Source organism: Mastigoproctus giganteus, chromosome 2 (assembly GCF_048544385.1).
Source record: "Mastigoproctus giganteus isolate SK-2022 chromosome 2, ASM4854438v1, whole genome shotgun sequence".
Taxonomy (NCBI): Eukaryota; Metazoa; Arthropoda; class Arachnida; order Uropygi; family Thelyphonidae; genus Mastigoproctus; species Mastigoproctus giganteus.
In genome coordinates this window covers 204,628,801-204,651,482 of record NC_143576.1, presented here as the reverse complement: position 1 = coordinate 204,651,482, position 22,682 = coordinate 204,628,801, and the positions used below count along the sequence as shown (strand labels likewise).

The 22,682-nt window shown below is 36.3% G+C and overlaps 1 protein-coding gene across 1 annotated transcript in view; it reads right to left on the bottom strand.

The window, feature by feature from the left end:
* The window catches only part of PIG-U (phosphatidylinositol glycan anchor biosynthesis class U), a 181,808-nt gene that overhangs the window by 52,563 nt on the left and 106,563 nt on the right, over positions 1-22,682 (bottom strand). Inside the window, exon 8 of the mRNA XM_090390140.1 lies at positions 17,358-17,491. Coding sequence (XP_090246266.1) covers positions 17,358-17,491 — 134 coding nt within the window. The remainder of the gene's footprint in view (positions 1-17,357; positions 17,492-22,682) is intronic.

The window sequence follows — 22,682 nt, the reverse complement described above, 5'->3', positions numbered from 1 at the left end:
AAACTTATTTAGGCTATCAACTTCCACGACAAGGGATGGAAGTCTGTTCCACCAACCAACCACCTGCTGGCTAAAGGCAAATTTCCGCACGTCTATCCTACATCTGTCTTTCCTCAATTTGAATTTATGCCCTCTCAGGTGATTATTCTGAGCAAGAGGAAGAATCCCATCAGCATTGAGCATGCTCAAACCATTCAAGGCTTTATACACCTCTATCAGATCACCTCGCCTAGTCTCCAGACACTGTAATTTGCAAAACTTAAGCCTTTCTTCGTAAGAGCACCCCTTTGCACAACAGATGTCCCATTTTTCTATACAGTCTTCCTTAAAGTATAATGGCTTCATTCTTGAAGTACTGTTTTTCTGCTACATGTCACCCTTTGAAATATGGAAGAACCACTCACTTTCCAGTCATTAAAAACCTTTAAGAAACCAGTTATGTCTTTCATTTCTTGAATCATAACTCCTGCTAAACATGCATCCATGATAAAACCTTTTGCAAAGTCTGATAAGATTATGCATTTTTCCCATTCTGGCTTCAGACTGGACTTTTTCAAACAGCCTGTGCAGTCTTTATACTCAATGAGGCAACATGCCATCACCCCCACATCAGTTTTTTTGCATCTATTTGCATTTCTTCTGTCAGTGTCTTAATACAATGGTTCATTTTTTTTGGCCAGTGTGTGTAATTTTTAATATTATTTATCACTGTGCATTGTTTATTTATATTATATAGTAACAGAAGACACATTTCAATAAACCTTTCATTAATAAAATATTTAAAGGTGAGCCAACACATTTTTAATAATATGTTGGCCCACCTTTGACCTTAATTATGTAATCAGCAGGAAGTGGTATTTTGGTCCATTACTTCTTTGAGACAGCTATTAGTTAAACTAATGGTTGCAGGCATGTTTGCCTGGTGAAGAGCCAATGTTCCAGTTTATCTCAAAGGCACTAAACATGTTAAAGTCAGGGTTATGGGCAGGCCAATGAAACTCAGACAGCTATTAGTTAAATTAATGGTTGCAGGCGTGTTGGCCTAGTGAAAAGCCAATGTTCCAGTTCATCTCAAAGGCATTCAACAGGTTAAAGTCAGGGTTCTGGGCAGGCCAATGAAACTTTTGCATGTCTACATAATTAAATCAGTTCCTAAATAGGGTGAAAAATTACTCCTATCCAATTATCATTCCATTAACTGCCAACTCCTAAATTACTGATCAATAATCACTAATACAGATTGATTCCATCAGCGTCAATCCACTGCTGATATAGTGACCTATGTTAGTCACGGACAAATTCAATGGAAAAGTTTGGTGAATCTCAAGTAGGTGCTCTTGATTGTGCTTGGCATAAAGATCTTCTGAACAAGCTCCCATGATGAGCTGAAAGTCTTATGGATTGCTGACTGTTTTTTTTTTTGCAATTGGGTATCAAGTTTTCTCCCTGACTGCTCACTATGGGCGATAGTAGATGGCTCTCTAATCTAATTTCTCTACTAATGCTGGTGTTCCCCAAGGTTCAGTTCTTTCTCCCACTCTTTTCCCTCTTGTATATTAATGACCTTCTTTCCTCTGATTGGAAATCCCATCCATAGTTTTGCTGATGATAGCACATTGTGTTCTGCCTTCCAGTTTGAGAAATCTTGCCCTGCACAAACAGCTTCAACTTCTCAAATATCCACTACCAGTTCCTTAAATGCTAAGCTCCAGGTAATTCTCTAGTGGGGCAAAGATAACTTAGTTGGTTCCAGTCCTCCTAAAACTCGGTCCTGTCTTATATCTCACAAAAAGGATTCTTCTGCTCTTATGCTTATATTCAATGACAATCAGATTTCTAGACAAGGTCACATATCGCTATTAGGGATTACTCTGCCTTCTATCTTTCTTGACATGAGCATATCAAATATTCTTTCTCTACATCTAAAAGTTTTTTTTTTTTTTTTTTTTTTTGCTTTCAGTAAATTGCAAAGAGATAAGTCCAAGTGTACAGCACTCTAATACACTTCATAGCAAATCTGTATTAATAAGTAAATTGGTAATTATTGAACATAATTTCAAATTTTTATTAGTTTATCTGGTATGTATAGCATTTTTTACTTTAATTTAATTTAACACTTTAATATAATTTAACACATTAATAGAATTTAACATATACATTACTGCCAAAAGTATCCAGGAGAGCCCCAGGATTTTGGGAAAATGAACCACACCTGCCAACTATATGTCAGGAATGACTATGTTACTGACATATTCCTGGCTACAAAAGCAACCATGTTCATGCTGTAAGTAAACAGATCTATCTGATACAGTAGATGGGTCAAGGAATTGAATGTTCAATGGGGAGTCACCATAGGTTGCATTTAGCATTCAATCTGTTTATGCCATTACAGCAAAACTGCAACCCTACTTCATCAATTTTTGTTACTAAAATCAAAGTAATCTAAAAGTAATTACAATTACAATCCTTGGCAAAGGATGCAAAGAAAAACAGAAAAGAGTTCTTTACCTATTTAAACCCAAGAAGGAAAGGGATGAATCAGATTGGTCCACTGGATATTGATGGTTCAACAGTTGAGGATCCTGCTCAGGTGGCTAACAATCTAAACGAGTATTTTGCATCTACATTCACGCATGAGGAGTTATTCAGGAAGGAGAATGATGTAGGTAAAGTAAACATTGGCAGTGAGCTAGATGATTTTGTAATAACTGAGAGGAAAGTGGAGGAGAGATTGTTGAGGATAAACATAAAAAAGGCACCTGGGGTGGATGGGATCTATCCAGTTATATTAAAGGAGGCAGCAAAGGAAGTAAGCAAACCCCTAGCCATAATTATGAGAGCTTCTTTGGACTCAGGGGAGGTACTCATAGACTGGAGATGTGCAAATGTAACCCCAATTCACAAAGGAGGATCAAAGGCTGACACAACTAATTATAGACCTGTTAGTTTAACTTCTGTTCCAGGTAAATTAATGGAGGCACTGGTTAAAGAAGCACTGCAGGATCATCTAGACAAGAATTCAGTTATAGCTCAGACGCAGCATGGTTTTGTTAAGGGCAGGTCTTGCCTGACCAATTTGATTGGATACTATGATGTAGTCACAAAAGAACTGGATGCAGGGAATAACTTTGATATTATATATTTGGATCTTAGAAAGGCTTTTGATACTGTTGCACATGGAAGACTGCTGCACAAATTGGAGCAGTGTGGCATTAGAGGCAAATTGCTGCTATGGATAAGGGGATGGTTGAGTGGCAGAAGACAGAGAGTGGTAATCAATGGACACTGCTCAACGTGGACTAATGTTATTAGTGGAGTTCCTCAGGGTTCAGTGTTGGGTCCGTTGTTGTTTTCGGTGTTTATGAATGATATTGATGATGGTATATCAAGTTTAATGTCCAAGTTTGCAGATGATACAAAGGTTGGCAGGGTTGTTAAGGACACTACTGACGCTATGCTGCTGCAACAGGATCTGGAAAGGTTGAACAGATGGGCTGAGAGGTGGCAAATGAAGTTTAACATTGACAAATGTAAAGTACTACATATGGGAAACAGTAACCACAGAGAAACGTATCAACTCTGCGGTACTACACTGACATTGGTGGAGAATGAAAAGGACCTGGGAGTAATTGTGCAGGCAGATATGAAGTTCTCTGAGCAGTGCAGACGAGCTGCAAGAGTAGCTCATGGTGTCGTGTCAATGATATACAGGAATTTTTCTAGCAGGGATAAGGAGGTGATTATTCCTTTGTATAAGGCAATGGTTAGGCCACATCTTGAGTACTGTATACAGGTCTGGAGGCCTCATTTCAAGAAGGATGTAGAGCTGCTGGAACGGGTACAGAGAAGGGCAACAAGATTAGTGAATGGAACAAAGGGTTGCTCTTACGAAGAAAGGCTTAAGTTTTGCAAATTACAGAGTCTGGAGACTAGGCACCGGCGAGGTGATCTGATAGAGGTGTATAAGGCTTTGAATGGTTTGAGCATGCTCAATGCCAATGGGATTCTTCATCTTGCTCAGAATAATCACCTCAGAGGGCATAAATTCTAATTGAGGATGGACGGATGTCGGATAGATGTGCAGAAATTTGCCTTTGGCCAGCGGGTGGTTGGTTGGTGGAACCGACTTCCATCACTTGTTGTTGAAGTTGATAGCCTAAACAAATTTAAGGCTCAACTGGACAGGTATTTTGAACGAACGGAGGGGTGAAATGGGAGTGGTGTGTTTTTTTTTTTTTTTTATGGCTGATGCTGAATAAGCTTGCTTTTTTGCATCATATGCCTCTACTAATGCTAATGCTAATACCCATTCTCAGAAGAAAATATATTTTTTAGATTTCTATATTTTTTTGTTATATTTGGCAATAATAAATTGACAAATGCAAACATACTCAAATACTATCAAAGAATTCTTAACCTATCCATTCATGCAAAAAGTAACGCATGTTGATATTATTGAAATGATGGAAATACAGCTATCTGGTGGTGTAGAGTAGCCAAATTATGATTATTAAAAAAAATATTAAAAAAAAAAAATGATAGTTTTATGGAAAAATAACTCAATGCTACAATTGATTAACAAATACAGTAAAATCTCTTTAAAGTGGACACCACTGGAACAGAAGAAAATGTCCACTGCATTCCAGAGTTGTAACTGGTTGCTTGCTAAGTTTTTTTTTTTTTTTTTTCCCTTTTGATTATCACTGTATATATGTGTTTAAGTTTCAATAAACACCAATTTTAGTAAAAAGGAACACAAATGGCTTTGTTTAGAGCATGCCTGGATCACTTACTAGTTCCCTATTCATCATTTTTGCTCACAGAATTTTTTTAATTAATAGGATACAACTCCCAGTAATGGGTCAAACCCCACCCTTTTTAAATTTTTTCAAACAACAAGAAATTTCATTTCTTAAAAAAATTAGCACACAATCAGTGCCTAGGATTTTGACCAGCATTTCAAGGGAAAATCGGCATACACGAACAAACTTCGTATGTAGCTATTTAAATGACCACCAATTCTCACTGATGAGCAAATGCAGTATATGATGGTATGGGAAAATTGTCATCATCCCTCACTCAAAATGCTGGATACTGCTGTTACTAAAGGAGTTATGAAAGCAATGTCAAGCATCACTTAGCATGTTTATGGAATATACAGGAATACCAAGTACCCTGCACATTACAGAAATAATATACAGGGCGTCCACAAATTTTTTATAAAACAAAAATGTTACTGTGTTAATCAGGTACAAGATACAAATCTGAAACCACTTCCAAGTGATAGAGAATATCTTCAGTTTTTATTCACTAATCAGAAAACATGCACACTGCCGGCAAATGCAGAATAATCGCAACACCGATCACAAAGAAATCTACCTACAAAATCCCATTCTCTTGGGTTTTTTTTTCGATCAAGGCTCCTGTATGAGTGCTATAACTTGTGTGGTTTCATCCTCAGATGGCAATGTAACATGTTACACACTCCTGACATTGACATGTTAAGCTAAAGATATGTTATATGGATTTCCCTGGGTTTTGCGTTAAACTTCCTCAAACCACCTCCACTGCTCACTGATTTTTTGGCCACTACTTCAACTAGAAGGATTGCACAAATAAGTGTCCTTTATAAATTTTCGTGTCACTGCAGAACCTTTGGTTTACTAGGTGGTTTCTTTATAAACTGTGCTTGAAATTTACACATAACAGCAGTGGCAGACTGCAGCTTGTTGAATTAAAGTATGCACTGCACTTTCTCAGGGATTGGAAAATTACATCTGATTGCAGTTTGCAATTATGATGCCATCTACTGCAGTGTGTGCATTTTTCAATTGGTGAAACAAAACTTGAAGTTATCATCTATCATTTGGAAGTGGTTTCCAATTTGTATTCATAGATACAGAGTTTTATTATTATTATAGCTGTATTCTCACTTTTTTTTTTTTTTTTTTTCTTTTCATATTTACATACCACAAATTGAATCCTGTACTTACTACAGTACAGTCTCTCTCTCTAAAATTCTGGAAACAGCATTTCTCAGTTTTTACAATTTTTATTGCCTTGATAAGTGATGTGCAACAGCAGAACTGCACTGGAGAGTCCAAATAAGTTTTTAAACATTCATTTTCAGCAGTGGTCAGAGTAACACATTGTGCTACCTGTTACGTGAGTAATCCACGGCTATCACAAGTCTAATTAGTATTATTATAATGATGTATACCTTATTTGCCTTCATTGCAAATTGCTGTTGACCAGAAATTTGCAATGAAGCATTTGAAGCAATTTGCATTTGAATATATGAAAATGCCCATCTGTGTCAATTATCCTTGAGTGTCCTGTCTAGGAACATTGAAAATATCAAAAGGACACCTATTAAAGTGTATCAGTGAAAATGCCCATTTTGGAGAGGTCGTCTAATATGCAATTTTAATTTTTAATAGTTCTGGCTAAGATCTAAGCCTGAGTGTCCACAAGAGTTGTTTAGTTCAGAGAGGTATCCATTAAGGGAGGTTTCACTGTATTTGCATTCGAAACAATACACTGAAAGTGCAGTGTATGTACCATATATATGAGCAAATTTGGCAAATCAATTTTCAAATAGGGCATCTGCTCCATTTGAACCTTAAAGCAGTCTGCTAAGACACTTTTTGCTAGAGCAAACTGCTCTAAGATTTACTGGCCTCTCATCAGAAAGCAGATAGTCTTGAGGCCACAAGAGCAACATCAACATGGTCAGTTTTGAGCATACTGAGCAATCCACATATAAGAATCATATTAAGCATTTAAGGCTTGCCGAAGTTGATGGTTTGCTGTGAGTGGATTTTCCCCATTCTTGAAATGACTTGTCACATGGTGGAGATAGCCCAGAGAGGGATGGGTGGAAGTGGCAGGAGGTGACTACTTTAGAGATATATATAACTGTCAACTGTTTTAGAACTGGATAAGCACTATACAGATTTTCCCAATGCATAGTAAAATAGATATTACTAAGTTTGATGAATGGGCTGACTTCTAATTTTAATGCTGTAATTCAGAGGTAGAATGTTTTTTTATGAATTTATTAAAAGTGCAAAATATAGTTAAAACAATAACAACTATGTTAAAATCTTAAAATGGCTATATAACAATCATTGTGATAAGTTAAATAACTAAAAACATGGAGATTTCACAAAACTATCTTTCTATTATTAACAGTAATAGTCATGGAAGTACATGTTTGGAAGTACAGGAAACTAAAGTATAACTAGGAACAGGGTTATAATATTAAAAGTATTATATTATTATTATTTTTATAAATATATAAAAAGTATTATAATATTAAAAGGTCTCAGAGATTTTTTAGGTTCTACACAGTGGGACCAACTGATGATGTTACCAACAGCATTTTCTAAATGGGAAGCATTCAAGGAAGTGATTTTGAAAGCTACTAGGCTTTTTGTTCCGACTAAGAAATACTGCTATAGGTTCAGGCCCAAATGGATGTCAAATGAACTAATGAGACTTGTGGCAGAGAAGAAAAATGCATGGGATGCACAAATTGTCAGGCGACACAGAAGCCTATGGTAGATACAAGCTAGTCTGTAATCAAGTCACTATGGAGGTTAGGCAAGTGAAGGTAGATTATGAAAAATATTTGGCAAAGGATGCAAAGAAAAACAGCAAAGACTTCTTTACTTATATAAACTAAAAGGAAGGGGATGAATCAGATTGGTCCACTTGATATCAATGGTTTGACTGTAGATGATCATTCTCAGATAGCTACGAACTAAATGAATATTTTGCATCTACATTCACATGAGGAATTATTCAAGGAGGAGAGGACCAGATGTTTATCAAACTTTAACAAGGAGTTAAATGATTTTGTAATAACTGAGAGCAAAGTGGAGGAGAAATTATTGAAGTAGTAGTAGTAGTGGCACATGATGCAAGAAAGCAAGTGTAGGAGCTTATGCAGCATCAGCCAAAAAAAAAAAAAAAAAAATCACACCATTCCCTCCAAATGCCTATCCAGTTCCTCCTTAAATTTATTTAACCTATCAACTTCCACAACGACAGATGGAAGTTTGTTCCAGCAATTAACCACCCGCTGGCTAAAGGCAAATTTCCGCACATCTATTCTACATCTCTCCTTTCTTAATTTGAACTTATGTCCCCGTAGGTTGGTAATCCGAACAAGTGGAAGGATCCCATCAGAATTCAGCGTGCTCAACCCATTCAAGGCCTTATAGACCTCAATCAGATCACCGCGCAGGTGCCTAGTCTCCAGCCACTGCAATTTGCAGAACTTAAGCCTCTCTTGGTAAGAGAATCCCTTCATTCCCCTCACCAATCGTGTTGCTCTTCTCTGTACACGCTCAAGCAAATCTACATCCTTCCTAAAATGAGGCCTCCAGACCTGTACGCAGTACTCAAGGCGTGGCCTGACCATTGCCTTATACAGAGCGACAATCACCTCCTTTTCCCTGCTAGCAAAATTCCTATATATCATTGACAAAACCCCATGACCCGCCCTAGCAGCCTGTCTGCACTGCTCAGAAAACTTCATATCTGACTGCACAATTACTCCCAGGTCTTTTTCATTTTCTAACACCTTAAGTGTAGTACCACACAGTTGGTACGTTTCTCTGGGGTTACTTCTACCCATATGCAGTACTTTGCATTTGTCAAGGTTGAACTTCAGTTGCCACTTCTTAGCCCATCTGCCCAAATTATCTAGATCCTGTTGCAGTAGCACACTGCCATTACTGTCATTAACAACCCTGCCAACCTTTGTGTCATCTGCAAACTTCGACATTAAGCCTGATATACCTTCATCAATATCATTGATAAATACACAAAACAACAGTGGACCCAACACCGAACCCTGTGTGACTCCACTAATAACATTAGTCCACGAAGAGCAGCACCCATTGATTACCACCCTCTGTCTTCTCCCACTTAACCATCCTTTTATCCATTGTAGCAACTTACCCTTAATACCATTCTGCTCCAATTTGTACAGTAGTCTTCCATGCGCAACAGTGTCAAAAGCTTTCCTGAAATCCAAGTATATGATATCAAAATTATTTTTTGCATCCAGTTCCTTTGTGACCACATCATAATAACCAATCAAATTTGTCAGACAAGACTTTCCCTTAACAAACCCATGCTGTGTTTGAATTATTGCTGCAGTCTTGTCTAGATGATCCTGCAATGCATCTTTAACCAGCGACTCCATTATTTTACCCGGAACAGAAGTTAAACTAACTGGTCTGTAATTACTCGTGTCACCCTTCGATCCACCTTTGTGAATTGGGGACACATTTGCACATCTCCAGTCCGTGGGAACCTCCCCTGAGTCCAAGGATGCTCTCATAATTATGGCTAAGGGTTTGCTTAGTTGCTTTGCCGCCTCCTTTAAAATAACTGGATAGATCCCATCCACCCCAGGTGCCTTTCTTATGTTTAACTTCAACAATTTCTCCTCCACTTTGCTCTCAGTTATTACAAAATCATTAAGCACACTGCTACAATTTGATAACCTTCTTCCATTTTCAAATTGTAATAATTCCTCACGTGTGAATGTAGATGCAAAATACTCATTCAGTTTGTTTGCTATCTGAGCAGGATCATCAACAGTCGAACCATCGATGTCAAGTGGACCAATCATATTCATCCCCTTCCTTTTAGAGTTTATATAAGTAAAGAAATCCTTGCTGTTTTTCTTAGCATCTTTTGCCAAAGATTTCTCGTAATCTGCCTTCGCCTGCCGAACCTCCTTTGTGACCTGATTACAGTCAGGTCACAAGTTAAACATAAGAAAGGCAACTGGTGTGGATGGGAAGCAAAGGCAACAAAGGAAGTAAGCAAACCCTTAGCCATAATTATGAAAGCATCCTTGGACTCAGGGGAAGTCCCCAAGGACTGGAGATGTGCAAATGTATTTCCAATTCACAAAGGGGGATCAAAGGGTGACATGAGTATTACAGACCTGTTAGTTTGACTTCTGTTCCAGAGAAAATAATGGAGTCACTGGTTAAAGAAGCATTGCAGGATCATCTAGACAAGACAGCAGTAATAATTCAGACACAGCATGGGTTTATCAAGGGGAAGTCTTATCCGACCAATTTGATTGGATACAATGATGTAGTCACAAAGGAACTAGATGCAAAAAAAATAATTTTGATATCATATACTTGGATTTCAGGAAAGCTTCTGATACTGTTGCATATGGAAGACTATTGTACAAATTGTAGCAGTATGGCATTAAGAAAAAGTTGCTACAATGGATAAAAGGATGGTTGAGTAGGAGAAGACAGAGTGGTGATCAATGGGTACTGCTCTACGTGGACTAATGTTATTAGTGGTGTCCCTCAGGGTTCAGTGTTGGGCCCACTGTTGTTTTGAATATATTTATCAAGGTATATCAAGCTTAATGTCAAATTTTGCAGATGATACAAAGGTTGGCAGGGTTGTTAATAACAGTAATGACAGTATGCTGCTGCAATAGGATCTAGAAAAGATGGGTAGATGGGCTGAGAAGTGGCAACTAAAGTTTAACATTGTCAAATGGACATCCATTTACTACCCAAAAACTCATGAATTTCATCTGTCCATCTCCGTTGTTGTCTTCCAGGTTTTCTTCTAGCTCCTCTTGGGTGCCATTCTGTTATTCTCTTAGTCCATTTGTCATCATGTCTTTGAGCTATTTGTCCTTCCTGTCCAAGACCATTTTAGTTCTGATAAGAATGTCCTTTACTTGAGTTTGCTGCCTAATTCATGTGTTATCTAACAGTCTGATTCCCAATATCATTCATTCCATTTTTCGCTGTGTAGTTCTCAGCTTCTCTTCCATTCTTTTGGAGAGTGCCCAAGTTTCACTTCCATATGTCATGGTGGGGAGTATACATTGGTTCATTATTTTACGTTTCAGACAAATTGGTATATTGCTCCTCAGTATGTGACTATATTTCCTGAACGCTATCCATCCAAAATTTATTCTTCTGACTTCCAGCCATTTATCATTATTACAGCTAACGACCTGTCCCAGATAAGTGCATGACTCCACCTTTTCTATTACTGCTCCTTCAATCATTTTATCCCTTTCTATGGCATAACTATATTGTATACAGGTTTGGAGGCCTCATTTCAAGAAGGATGTAGAGCGGCTGGAATGAGTACAGAGAAGGGCAACAAGGTTAGTGAACGGAACAAAGGGTTGCTCTTACGAATAAAGGCTTAAGTTTTGCAAATTACAGTGTCTGGAGACTAGGCATCGGCGACGTGATCTGATAGAGGTGTACAAAGCCTTGAATGGTTTGAGCATGCTCAATGCTGATGGGATACTGCCTCTTGCTCAGAATAATCACCTGAGAGGGCATAAATTCAAATTGAGGAAAGACAGATGTAGGATAGATGTGCGGAAATTTGCCTTTAGCCAGCGGGTAGTTGGTTGGTGGAACAGACTTCCATCCCTTGTTGTGGAAGTTGATAGCCTAAATAAATTTAAGGCTCAGCTGGACAGGTATTTCGAATGAATGGAGGGGTGAAGTGAAAGGTTTTTTTTTTTTTTTTTTTGGCTGATGCTGCATAAGCTTGCTTTCTTGCATCATATGCCAATACTAATGCTAACTGTCCATTACTTTGTTTTAGCCATATTCATCTTTAGTCCAAAATCCTTACTAACTCTGCATAACTGATTAAGATTTTCCTCTAATTCTTTGGGATTGTGGCTTATGACCACAATGTCATCTGCAAATCGTAAATGGTTTAGTTACTATCCATTCACATCGACTCCTTTCTGCGACCAGTCTAATCTTCTGAAAGCTTCCCCAAAGGCAGCAGTAAACAACTTTGGAGATATTGTGTCTCCTTGTCGAACCTCTTTCTCAATTTTAAATTTGCTACTGTCTTTGTCTAGTCTAATAAAGGAGGTAGCATTCTCATATATTTTCTTCAAAATCATAATATATGGGGTATCTACGCCTTGTCTTTCCAGTACTCGAAACATTGCCTTATGCTGTATGGAGTCAAATGCCTTTTCATAATCCACAAATTCTAGGCATAATGGTGTTTTATATTCATTTGCTTTCTCCATTAGCTGTGATATTACGTAAAGGTGATCCATAGTTGAGAATCCTGTCCTAAAGCCAGCTTGCTCTTTTGGTTGATTCTCTTCAAGTATTCATTCTGATCTGTTAGTAATGACCTTTTTGAACAACTTGTAGATGTGGGATAACAAGCTAATTGATCTGTATTTTTCAATTTCTGATTTATCTCCTTTCTTATGCAGCAAACTATGATTGCATTATTCCACTCCTTAGGCATCACACACCTTTTCTAATACATTTTGTGAAGAGTCTTGCCAGTTTTTGTGCCATGTATCTTCCTCCCAATTTTAACAACTCTACAGTAACTTCATCTTACCCCAGGGCTTTCTGATTCTTCATTTTCTTCAACGCATGTTCTACCTCATCAGGAAGGATATCAGGTATGTCGTATGTGTTACTAATTTGCGATCAATCTTCCCCACTGCTGGCATCATTCCCTCGCTCCTTTGTAATTCTCTATAGTAGTCTTCTGCTATTTGAATTATGCCTTCTCTGCTATTTATAAGTACACCAACACTATTCTTCAGTTTCATTTGTCTTTCTGTATGGCTGCTGATTTAAGTCCTTTGATTTCCATTAATGCTTGTTCTCCTTTTCTTGTGTTAAATCTTCTTATGTCCTCTCTGAGTTTCTTTCTAATGGCTTTATATAACTCAGTATACTCAATTTTCTCCTTGTTAGTGTTTATCTTGCTCTTCATTTGTCATCTTCGGTTCATCGTGACAAGTGTTTCTTGACTAATTTTTTCTTCTTTGGATTTCTTTTTACCTATAGGTTTCTTGGGCCTTATCACTTTCAGAAAGTTGTAATATTCCTCATCGATATCTTGGTCCTGAGCTGTCTGCAGAAGCTCAAACTTGTTCTTAAGTTGCAGTACATACTGCTTTTTCTCCTTTTCTGTTATCTCAAAGACCTTCGTATTATTTACTCGAGTCAGTTTTTTCTTTTCTTACATCTATATCAAGTGTCCATCTTACCATTCTGTGATCACTTCCAACTTTTACCTTGTTCAGGACGGTAACATCATTCACGATACGTCGTCTGTTAGTGAGGATGAAGTCGATTTCATTAGTTGTTAATCCATTTGGACTCTTCCATGTCCACTTTCTGTTCACCTTTTTCTTGAAAAAAAAGTGTTCATTACTGATAATCCTCGAGATTCTGCAAATTCCACAAGTCTTTCACCTCTTTCATTTCTTTCACCAATTCCAAAATTTCCTATAATTCCCCTTTCTGCACTGTTTTGTCTCTTTCCAACCTTATCATTGAAGTCCCCCATAATGATAGTGTAGCGAGTTTTCTATTCATCTAGAAGGCTCTCAATTTCAGTGTACAATTCTTGAACCTCTTCATCATCATGGCTTGATGTTGGTGCATAAATCATTATAACCTTTAGCTTATACCTCATATAAATCGTGAGTAGTAGTCTTGACACCCTTGGTGATATACTTTTGAATTCCAAAATGTTGTTTTTTATATCTTTATGGACCAGAAAGCCAACTCCACCTTCGCTCCTTTCACTATTTCCACTGGTGTACAGCAGATTTCCACTTGATAAACTTATAAGCGATTCATTTCTTCTTCTTGTTTCAGCCAAACCGATGATATTCCAATTCACATTTTCTAATTCCTTTTCCAGCTCCAATATCCTGTCTTCACCGATGAGCAATCTTACATTGTAACAGGACAAGTTCAGTTTCCGTGTGGCAGCCTGATCGTACCCAGAGATTCTTAGCACCCTCTAGTTTTAGGACTTATGAGATGTGATTCTTGTTGGTGTCTTAGACTGTGGAGCATGAATGTGTACAGTAACTATTATGTAACTCTTGAAAGTTTATGAACAGCAATCTGCAGGAAGAAATCTACACTACTGTATGATGAGGTGATTTAGTTGCATGACAACACTCCTCTCACATATCTGTTAAAACTTGTGCCTTTCAGAAGTGACATAGCTGGGAGGTGCTAAGTCATCCACCATACTGTCCAGACATATGGTGGATGACTAGTATTATCCAATGTTCCTGAAACTTTATAAAGAATAACTTTGCTGGCCAGAAGTTTGAGTTTGACAAGTTGAGTTTCTTTAAGATGAAACTCACCACAGAATCGGCAATGGATCTTTCAATAGGATAACTGACTCAATTACTTTGACAATTATGTCAAAAATAGTTGATATCTACATCAATTTTGTACAAACAGTTGCCTCAATAAAATTAAGTGCCACAGTTATCTCTACTACTGTCGTTCTGGGACAGCCCTCATAGAAAGAAAAAAAAACAGAACAGCTTTACAATAATAAGAATGATCATCATCAATATCTCAATCACTACTTATTAAAAAGGCATGTATCAAGAAATTGCCGTTTTTGGGAAATTAAAAAAAAAAAAAAAAAAGTTTTTAAGTAATACAAAATTCTTATTCAAAAGTTCTAATAGTGTGTATTTCTTTACTCTTTTCATATTTATCACTTACCACTAAAAAAAAAAAAACTGAAAATTACTAATTTTCAATTGAATTTTGAAAGTTATGGACTGATGCCCTTTTAACAAATAGCAGGTTTTGGCACTAGGATTTTTTTAAATTTAAAATATGCATAAAATAAATTTTTTTAATTACTTCTTGATAGGTAAGGGAGAAAACAAGCTAAATACATTTAACATATTACAATTTATTTGAAAATAAATCTTTGAACTAATAAAAAAGAAAAAATTACCTAATCATCATCTCTCTCTGGAGTAGATGGCCAAATGAACAATTCTTGATAAAAGTTTTTATGCTCTTCAGGTACATAACTAATCATTTTAACCATGTCTGATTTTTTTGCCTCCTTTATGAGCACTATTCCTAAATCAATTTATCTTCCATTTTTCATGAAGAATGTATGAGTTGCAAGTTGATTAGTATTAGTATTAATAGTGGCAAATGAAGCAAGAAAGGAAGCTTATACAGCATCAGCCAAAAAAAAGCAGTGTGTGTACTGACGCATGTGTTCTTTTGTGCGTACACTGTACACATGTAAGGTGTTTTATTTTATGTGAAAACATCTATGGCGGCACTACAGTAAAACTGTTTAAATAGTTTGACTGAAACTCATTTAGTTACGCTACTTAGAAGGTTGATGTTGATCAAAATCTTGAGAAGCAGATTTTATTAATGTCTGTATTTTATTCTTGCATAATATTACTAGCTGCTTTCTTGCATAATATTACTATGCACTTACTCTACCGAATCACATTAGTGGCTGAGTTGGCACCATTTAGGAAGTGATGACATTTCCATATATTAGTATGAACCTACTCTACTGAATCAACTACTTACTCTACCAAACCAATGTTAGTGACTCAGTTAGCATCATTAGTGTCATTTAGGAAGTGATGTCATTTCGTCATTTATAATCTAACAGCCACCTAACAGGAAGTGATGTCATTGCATCATTTTTGTACGAAAATTTCATTACCAATCGATTTTACTCTAGTGCCGCCATAGATGTTTTCACATAAAAAAACAAAAAATTCGCTTATACATCCCCTACAATAGTTTGTCTAGTTCTTACTTGAATTTATTAAACTATCCACTTCCAAAACATCAGATGGAAGCTTGTTCCAGCAATCAATCACCAGTTGGCTGAAGGCAAAGTTCCACACATCTATTCTGCAACCATCCTTCCTCAATTTGAATTTATGCCCCATCATGTGCATAGTGAGCAAGAGGAATAATCCCATCAGCATTGAGTTTGCTTAAACTATTCAAAGCCTTAAACACCTCAAATAGATTGCCTCACAGGTGCTTAGTTTCCAGATGCTGCAATTTGCATAAATGAAGCCTTCCTTGGTAAAAGCATCCTTTGTTCCTCTCACCAATCTCGTTGCCTTTCTCTGTACCTGTCCCAGCAGCTCCACATCCTTCCTAAAATGAGGCCTTCAGACCTGTATGCAGTACTCAAGACGTGGACTGACCATTGCCTTATACAATGAGCTAATCACCTCCTTATCCCTGCTAGCAAAATTCCTGTATATCATTGAGCTGTTCTAGCAGCCTGTCTTGCACTACTCAGAGAATTTCATATCAGATTGCACAATTATTCATTATTTAATATCTCATATTTTGAAATCTTTCACAATGAGTTGTCCTCGTTATACTACAAATAAGTAATGTTTCACCATTAGAGAAGACTACTGTTACTTATTTTTAGTTGAGTATCACCACTCAAACAGCACTGTTTTGATGTTACAATAATGAGGCCAATGTATAAACTTTGGTTTGTCTAAAGAATTCAACTATGTAGTAATGATGCAAATGCACTTTTTTTTTTTTTTTTTTTTATGAAAACCCCAAACACGAGAGGTATTAGAACCTATAGTATTTAGTACCGTGCTTGGGTTGGAGGATGAGAAGACGAGAGAAAATATTTGTTGACATTAGACTTGAATTTCTGCAGACTGTAATTTTCAGGAAAGACAATATGAAGGAAGGTTGTTCCAAAAAACGGCAGTTGAATGAATAAATGAGGAAGATGAAAAGTTGGTTCTGGGAGTTTGAAGTTGGGCAGTAAATGGATGTTGGCTGGTGGCAGCATGTGTTGGGACTGTTTTGAAAGAGAGAGCAGGAATTATAGAAGCCAATTCACAGAAGAACAGTGCACATGGAAGCACTAACTGATGTCAGCTTGAATTTTACATAGTTTGAGACTTTCTGCCTTAACTATTATTAGTCTAAGAATCCCACCTTTTAACGTCTCATATTGTGTAAATAAGTCACAACTGGGTTGTCACCCTTTATACCTCTGGGTGCCTATCTGCTCATTGATGAGAAGTCAAATAGCTTTGAAATAGTGCAGCCTAAATGGTGGTACTCAACTGAAAATAAGTAACAGTAGCCTTCGCTAATGAGGAAACATTACTTATTTGAAGTACAAGGAGGGCAATTCATGAAGGATTTCACAATATGAATTTTGTTACAATAACGATGCCAATGTACAAACTTTGGTTTGTTTGAAAAATTCAACTATGTAGCAATGATGCATATGCACTAACTAATGTCATCTATTTATTTATTAAAATCCAAAACAAACAACAAAAGAATGAACAATAAGTAATAATACAGTACTTAATACATTATTTCATGTGTTTCCTTAAATAACATACAGGATATAAATGGCTAAGTAACTATTATGATGTCAGATACTAAGTACAGCCAAAACTTAGTATCCACCATTACTACAGAATACTACAAATTAAAATCAATTTCTTAACATTTTTTTTAACTTACATACACCCATATGTGGACCATAAAAATCGCCAAGAACCTGTAGTTTCAAATGAGAAGTATAAAAGTGCACAAGTGATTGCTAACATCAGTATACCTGCAGATGTCAAGGCAAATATCTTCTTATAATGCTTTACCTGTAAACGAAAAATATATTTCACATTTGCATTATGAAATAAACAACAGAGAAATATAATCACTGATAGACTTTTTAAAATCATATGATAAGCAAACACATGCGTTAATTAGTCTCCAATCAGTCCCAGAAGCCAATATGTGATATAAAAACACTATGTACATTGTTGGATTAACTAATTAGTTTACTAAATGTTAAAAATGGCACAATCACAAACGTATATCAGCACTAAACTGATTAAACTATTTAGGCAATGTTTCTGAATTTTAATTAGAATCCTGTCATCGTGACAACTAAAAGAATGTGAAATAAATGAAATAAGAATAATTAAAGGTTTGAAAAATAATAATAATTACAAATAAAACCAATGCCTATAACGAACCAAAATAAAATAATAAAATTGAAGAAATAAATAACAGAGTGAGAAACTATTAAAGGTTGCTTAAATAGACCAGTGGTTAAACCATGAAGATAGAGGTGTGAACTAAGGTTGATAAAGCCTTTTTTCCTTAAATTATACTTAACGAGCATAATCTGAAGGAAAATGGACTTTTCAAATAGAGATATGGGAATGCAATTGGCATGACTAAAAACTTACTGGTAGCTTCATCTTAGACTAAAGGCCAAAGTGGCGAAAATATGACTAGTTCATTTTCTCTATCTCAGCTTTTCGTCTATGACTAGCAAGTTAAGTGCCACACTGTTAAAACTAAAAATTGATACATACATGGACAACCAACTTTTTATTTTTGTTATTATGGTGCCTAACCTATGTATTTAACTACTCATAACAAAAAGGAAAAACCAGTTTTTCTTATGATTTTTTTTATGAGACATACTACTGCATATCTTGTGCTGCTCATTTATTTTTGTGCCATTTATTTCTCCAGCTGATATGAATTAGTGAAATTTTGCATGGTATAATATAAATAGTAATTATGTTAACTTATGAAGAAAGCAATGTGATTTCAGTGTGAAATAATATTCACACTTCCCAGGTGGTAAAGAGTTCTTTACCTTAATGAAATGTATTGGTCCATTACAGTTCACTAGCAGAATCTGTGGAGACAGCAGAGGGTTGATGGTTTGAAGAAGTTTCTTTGCATTTTCAAGGAGAGAAGACTCTTAGTTCAATTAAATTAAACACATTTTTGATATGCAAAAATACGACCAAATTGGGGCTGTGGTATCCAACTAGTTATACTGAAAGAGGTGACTAAAGTGATCAACAAACTTCTATATACAATAATGGAGAGACATCCTTAGACTAGGTAAAGACAAATCCTTAGACTAGGGTAAAGTTCCTAATACCAACAAAAGTGATAAAGACAATTACAGACACATGAGTCTTAATACTGTAATAGGATATACAGAATCTATACTTAAGAATACAGTGCTGGGTCACTTCGATAGTAATGATATTATAAGAGTTACAATGGGATTTTGTTAAGAGATCTTGTCTGACCAATGTGGTAAGATATTAATGAGGGAGCCATGGCAGAACTGGATGCAGAGAATAACTGATACTTAGATTTTAGAAAAGCCTGTGAAACAAGTCCACATGAATGTCTTTGTGCATAAGATGGAGAAGTGTTACACTCGGTAAGATGCTACAATGGATAAACAGATGGTTAACTGATGGTAGACAGAGTTGTAAATGGTTATAAATGGATAGTGCCATAAATGTGGACAAGTGGTGTCACTTAGGGATCTGTCCTAGTACCCTTGCTTTTAATTTTCATTAATGATATTGATACTATGACTATGGGGTTGTAATACAGACCAATATGAAATTCTATCAATAGTATAGCAAGGCTACAAGGGCAGCACATGGAATATGTCACCAATATACATACAGGTATTTTTTCAGTACAGAAAAAAATATAATTATTACTAAATATCCGTGAGTTTCTGTACCTTTCTAAATATAAAAATTTTTTTACTTGGTATGGTTTTTACATTTTTTTTAGCATTTCATACAGTTATTGCATGAGAGAACCTATCCAGTCATGTGCCACCTTTGTTCTACTTTTTAACTTGTAGCAACATTAGTACGAAAACCTGGTCGACATTGATGCTATGAAACTTGGAGTTATGTAGTAGTAGTAGGGGCATGTGTTACAAGAAAGCAAGTTATGTAAAAAAAAAAAAAAAAAAAAACTTTTTCACACATCCATTCCCTTTAAATGTTTCTCCAGTTCTTCCTTGAATTTATTTAAGCTATCAACTTCCATGACAAATGGAAGTTTATTCCAGCAATCAACTACCTGCTGGCTAAAGGCAAATTTCCACATATATTCTATAACTGTCTTTCCACAATTTGAATTTATGCCCTCTCAGGTTCGTAATCTGGGCAAGAGGAAGAATCCCATCAGAATTTAGCCTGCACAACCCATTCAAGGCCTTATGCAATTTGCAGAACTTAGGTCTTTCTTGGTAAGACCATCTGTTTGTTCCGCACACCAATCTTGTTGCCCTTCTCTGTACTCGCACAAGCAACTCTCCCTCCTTCCTAAACTGAGACTTCTACACCTATATGCAGTACTCAAGATGTGGCCTAACCATTTCCTTATACAAAAGAATTATCACCTCCTTTTCCCTACTGGCAAAATTCTTGTATATCATTAACAATACCCCCATGACTTGCTATGGCAGCCTGTCTGCACAGTTCTGAAAATTTCAATCTGACTGCACAATTACTCCCAGGTCTTTTTCATTTTCTACTACCCTAAGTGTAGTACTACACAGTTGGTACATTTCTCTGGGGTTACTTCTATCCATACGCAGTACTTTGCATTTGTCAATGTTAAACTTCAGTTGCCACTTCTCAGCCCATCTGCCCAACTTTTCCAGATCCTGTTACAGTAGCACACTTCCATTACTGTCATTAACAACACTGCCAGCCTTTGTATCATCTGCAAACTTTGACTTTAAGCCTAATATACTTTCATCAATATCATTGATAAATATACAAATAACAGTGGACCTAACACCGAACCCTGGGGCCCTCCACTAATAACATTAGTCCACGATGAGCTGGACTTGTGAACACTGAATTCGCCAAGGAAAAAATCTCACTATTAAACTGAAGAAATTAAAGTTTCAAAGAAAGGAAATCAAAAGTTCAGAGTGATCTATAGAGTTTGGAGAATGATAGAGGCAATGACGAATTTCATAGAGTATAGAGATTTTAAACCGGAGAAGATCAAAACAAGGAGATTCCAAATTGGGAATCTCTGACAAGGAATATCACAGTAGACATATGAACTGGTACCACTTTTAAAGTGAAAAGAACCATAGAGCAAATAACTGGGACAAATGAGATGATCAGCAATTGAGGCAACTTCAACTGCCTCAATTGAAGATCAGCCATTTCTGTGTGATGTAGATGCCACACCTTGACCTCTGCTTATATTCCCTTATAATCTTGACCTCTGCTTATATTCCCTTATAATCTTGACCTCTGCTTATATTCCCTTATAATCTTGACCTCTGCTTATATTCCCTTATAATCTTGACCTCGCTTATATTCCCTTATAATCTTGACCTCTGCTTATATTCCCTTAAAGAGGCACACCCAGGTTTACTAAAAGTTTCACCATCGTGAAGGTGTAAGCAGAGGAACTGTTTGTCGCAGAAAGGCCAAATGTTGCCAAAGTCTGGTCCACTTCACTCATAAGTGAGACTTGAATACCAGTTTAGGCTCATTTTAGACTTTCAGGTAGCAGTCCTACCTGTCATACCTGGAAGAATATCTGCAACAAGCTTTAAGGATCAGTTATTGTATCTTCCAATAGCTTCAATTAGTATTCCTTGAAAATGTTGGAATAACTTTCTTAAAACATATAACACTCTCTATAATATTGACAAATATTATTGCATCTCTTATTCAACGTGTCACATCACTACAAAACAGTTCTTCATGACAGTATAGCGGTTTCACCACTCGTAATTCATCTGGAGAGGTTTGTGTTCAAAAACCATCAGAGACTGAAGAAATTTTTAAAGGCCTCTTCAATCAGGGCTGTAGTTAACCAATTTCTTATAGGGTAGACACCCCCCATGAATTATTCTGGATTTTCCAGCCAACATAACATGCAAATCAGCCCATGAACACACACTTTCACTGATATAACATACTATATACAGTAAAACCAGGATAAGAAGTTTTCCAAGGGACTGGAGGTTTAGAACTTCTCAGAAGGCAAAATGACCTAATGGTATGAAATATTAACTACACAAAAAATATGAAAAGATACACATGTGAATTGTATGAAAACTATCAAGAATAAAAATTGTCATTTAATGCAAAACAATATTTATTAGTCATGATTTAATAAGATTTCAAAATTATAACAAGGATGCAATGAGAAGAAAGGTAATGAGAATGATAAAAATCAATTACAATAATTACAAGTAGTACAAAAAAAAATTATATAATTTTTTTCAAGTAGCTATCCAGAGAAGACTGCTTCAAATATTTTGGGGAGCGCTTGATACAGAATAAATCAATTTCCCGAACACATTTCAACACTGACTGAGGAACATCGGGCACACTATGAATTAATTGCTGCAGTGAAGAGAAGCCGATCATTGCATCTCAGAATGTTGGTACAGCAGGCTCATCTTGCTCAGGCTCATTATCCGTCATGTTTTGATCTTCATTGCAAATATCTTCAATACTTTGCAATTCACATGCGATAACATCATTGTCTACATTAACATAATCATAAAAATTTACTGTAAATCCCAAACTACCCTGTAGGAAATCCCATTCATCACTATCGTCGTTTTCTTCTATATCATCACAGAACCAGCCTTTTCAAAGGAATTAATTATAACAGTAGGGCTCAGTATATCCCATGATGCTTCTAAATAAAGCACTGCATCTAACAAATAAATTTTGAACTTTTCAGTTTTTCCATTCAGTTTTACAAGGGTAAGCAATTTATATACAAGGTACTTACAAAAATGCATCTTTAAAACTTTGATCACCCCCTGATCCACTGGTTGCACAGCTGATGTGGAATCCCCACGGAAGAACTCCACATGGACATTGTTTAAGTGCTCGTGTTTTGGATGAGCAAGGCAGTTATCGACAAATAAAAGAATTTACTATTTTCTCCTGCCATCTTTGAATCTAGAGCTCTTAAATATTCATCAAAAAGAGCACAGATCATCCTTGCTGTTTT